Raw genomic sequence first — 2,500 nt, 5'->3', positions numbered from 1 at the left:
TTTTTCAAGCTTTCTTCATTATAAAGAACATTTGTTCTTGTGAGCTGATAATGATTATAAAGCATTTCACCTACTTTCTTTTTCCAACTTTACGCCCTTTTTTCATTATTCCCAACTATTGAACTGTTAAGCAAGAAACCACTATGTAGTGTGAATGTCATAGTGGTGATAATGATGATGATAATGGTGTAGTAGTGGCAAAAATTCCTGATTATGGTTATTAAACTTACTTTCCTCATTCACAAGGCCACAACTTCCATGTGTTCAGCTTGGTTACCCATCCATGTTCTTCCTCTCTGGGAGCCGTTCATCACTTGTACACGCTACACAGAGGAGACACCACGGCCAAGGTAGGTTGTATCCATAAGATATGTCTTTTTTATCAACACTGAAAGGCGATGATATAATTTTAAATGGGTATAGAAATTCTAAGACATGAAGTGGGTAGGAAAGTTCCAGAAGACAACAGAGATTAAAAACGTCGCTGAGGCGATTGGGCCTTGAACCCGTGACCTTACTGGTACGACAACTCCGCCTGGCCGTGGAGATCATGACTCTACCGTATGAGCTTTCCACCTGGATAGTTCATACAGTAGAGTCACGATCTCCACGGACAGGCGGAATTGTCATACCAGTAAGGTCGCGGGTTCGAGCCCCCATCGTCGCCGGAAAGTTTTTATTCTCTGTTGTCTTCTGGCACCTTCCTACCCACTTCATTTCTTGTTATTATCAACATAAGTGCCTGCTCCACCTACTTTTCTGTATAGAAATACTACAGATCACAATTCTGAATTATAAAGCCTTATGCCGATGGGAGGAAAAGACTGTCGATGTCTCTCGCACTTGGTGCGAAGAGATATCATCTAGATTCCTTGGATGATTCCTAGGATTCTTATAAATCAATTTGGTGGAGCAGTCAACTCACCGGCAAAGGGATTGTTTTCGATCAGAGGCTGTTTTCAGATATTTTTCTGACCTCTCTGTCCAATCAGCAGGGATTGTGTAGTTCGGTCTTTGCAATATACTAGCATCCTGCCCATGATATTTCTACATTTCTGAAATGTTACAGTAAGATTTAAACATTTTTTCTTTATCTTTACATTTATTAAGTCCTGATCGACTTTTCATATTGGAATGTTTGAGTACACGTGTTTACTTGGATTTTATTGGAATAGTTTCTTGGCATTTATTTTTTACTTGTTGGCTGAAAATGACCGATATAGATAGTGTTGACATTAATTAGTTGTAAAATAACTTGTAATCACAACATATTCAAGCGAATGAATCTAATTGTATTCTTCTTTTCTTCTATTTTCTTTTTTTCTTTTTGACAAGGTGACGAATATTGCCTTTACCAATGACAGTCGGTGGGTGACAGTCAGCACTCACCGGGGCACGACTCACGTGTTTCCTATCACACCCTATGGAGGTTGGTTCTTTTACCTGCTCTGCAATACGATAAGAAACATCTTTTATTTTATTTCGATCAGAAAACTGACTTTATATATCAATGAGTCAACGTAACCCCGAATTTATCAAAACAAAAAAACACAAAAAATTATGCCTTTTGCGCCACGATATCATAAGATATCGTTGCCTAGGCATTCCACGAAGGAATATAGATAACTCATCAAACAAGATGTCTGATGTCAACAGGAATCACCCATGTTGTCCAAGTGAGCAAATTGGGGGTTAATAATCTTGCTCAAGGAAAAAAAATGAAAGTGCCTGAATGGGGGCTCGAACCCGGGTCATCCGGATCACAGTGCAATGCCTTAACCACTCGGCCACTTCGTTTTCAAAAACAAAGCAACACATAAAAAACCCCCACTTAAACATGAGGCATTACTCTGATCACAGCCATATTTTCTACATCATTGTAATTTTTTTTTCAATTAGACTATTTTCTTTTCCATACATGTATTAGAGAGCTATTTCCATTTATCAATATTTATTTATATTTTTTTTGCCTTTTCAAATACGATAGGGAATGAGATTAGCGGAAGAGTAGCGTCCCTTGATTGGACGTCACCCATAGTCTGTGACGTCACCGGCGGAAAAGTTATTAGTGAGAGAACGTCATGTTGGTTGTGCGCATGCGTCTCTTGTCCTCGTGGTGACGTCCAATCAAGGGACGCTACTCTTCCGCTAATCTCATTCCCTATAGGCATATACAATCAAATTCTTATTCTTTGCACTATAGGAAGTGTGAGTGTTCGCACCCACTGCCAGACCAGGGTAGTCAATCGAGTAAGTCGGTTTCACAAGTCAGCTGGTTTGGATGAGATCGACCCTGGGGCTGCAGGTCGACACAGTCCTGTATTGTCAAGCAGTCCGGGTAGTTCAGGTAAGACAATTATGTCTTTATGTGTGCAAGATCACATTATTTGTATTACTTAACCATCTCCTTACCAGCCATTTTCAGAATTTTCCCCCAAAACTTCACACCTTCCAACACAAAAACAGAATTTTTAATTCAAACAGAAAAGCAACACACAAA

General features: G+C 39.5%; 1 protein-coding gene across 2 annotated transcripts in view; it reads left to right on the top strand.

Annotated features, from left to right (window-relative positions):
- The window catches only part of LOC144968971 (BCAS3 microtubule associated cell migration factor-like), a 53,436-nt gene that overhangs the window by 16,239 nt on the left and 34,697 nt on the right, over positions 1 to 2,500 (top strand). For both annotated transcript variants that reach the window (XM_078907875.1, XM_078907874.1), the window contains exons 11-13: positions 247 to 350; positions 1,336 to 1,429; positions 2,204 to 2,347. In XM_078907875.1, the coding sequence (XP_078764001.1) occupies positions 247 to 350; positions 1,336 to 1,429; positions 2,204 to 2,347 (342 nt within the window). The remainder of the gene's footprint in view (positions 1 to 246; positions 351 to 1,335; positions 1,430 to 2,203; positions 2,348 to 2,500) is intronic.

Source organism: Berghia stephanieae, chromosome 3, assembly GCF_034508935.2.
Source record: "Berghia stephanieae isolate SIO BIC M18660-M18661 chromosome 3, UCSD_Bste_1.3, whole genome shotgun sequence".
Taxonomy (NCBI): domain Eukaryota; kingdom Metazoa; phylum Mollusca; class Gastropoda; order Nudibranchia; family Aeolidiidae; genus Berghia; species Berghia stephanieae.
Note: the sequence above shows the minus strand (reverse complement) of the source record. Positions and strands in the feature narration are given on the sequence as shown.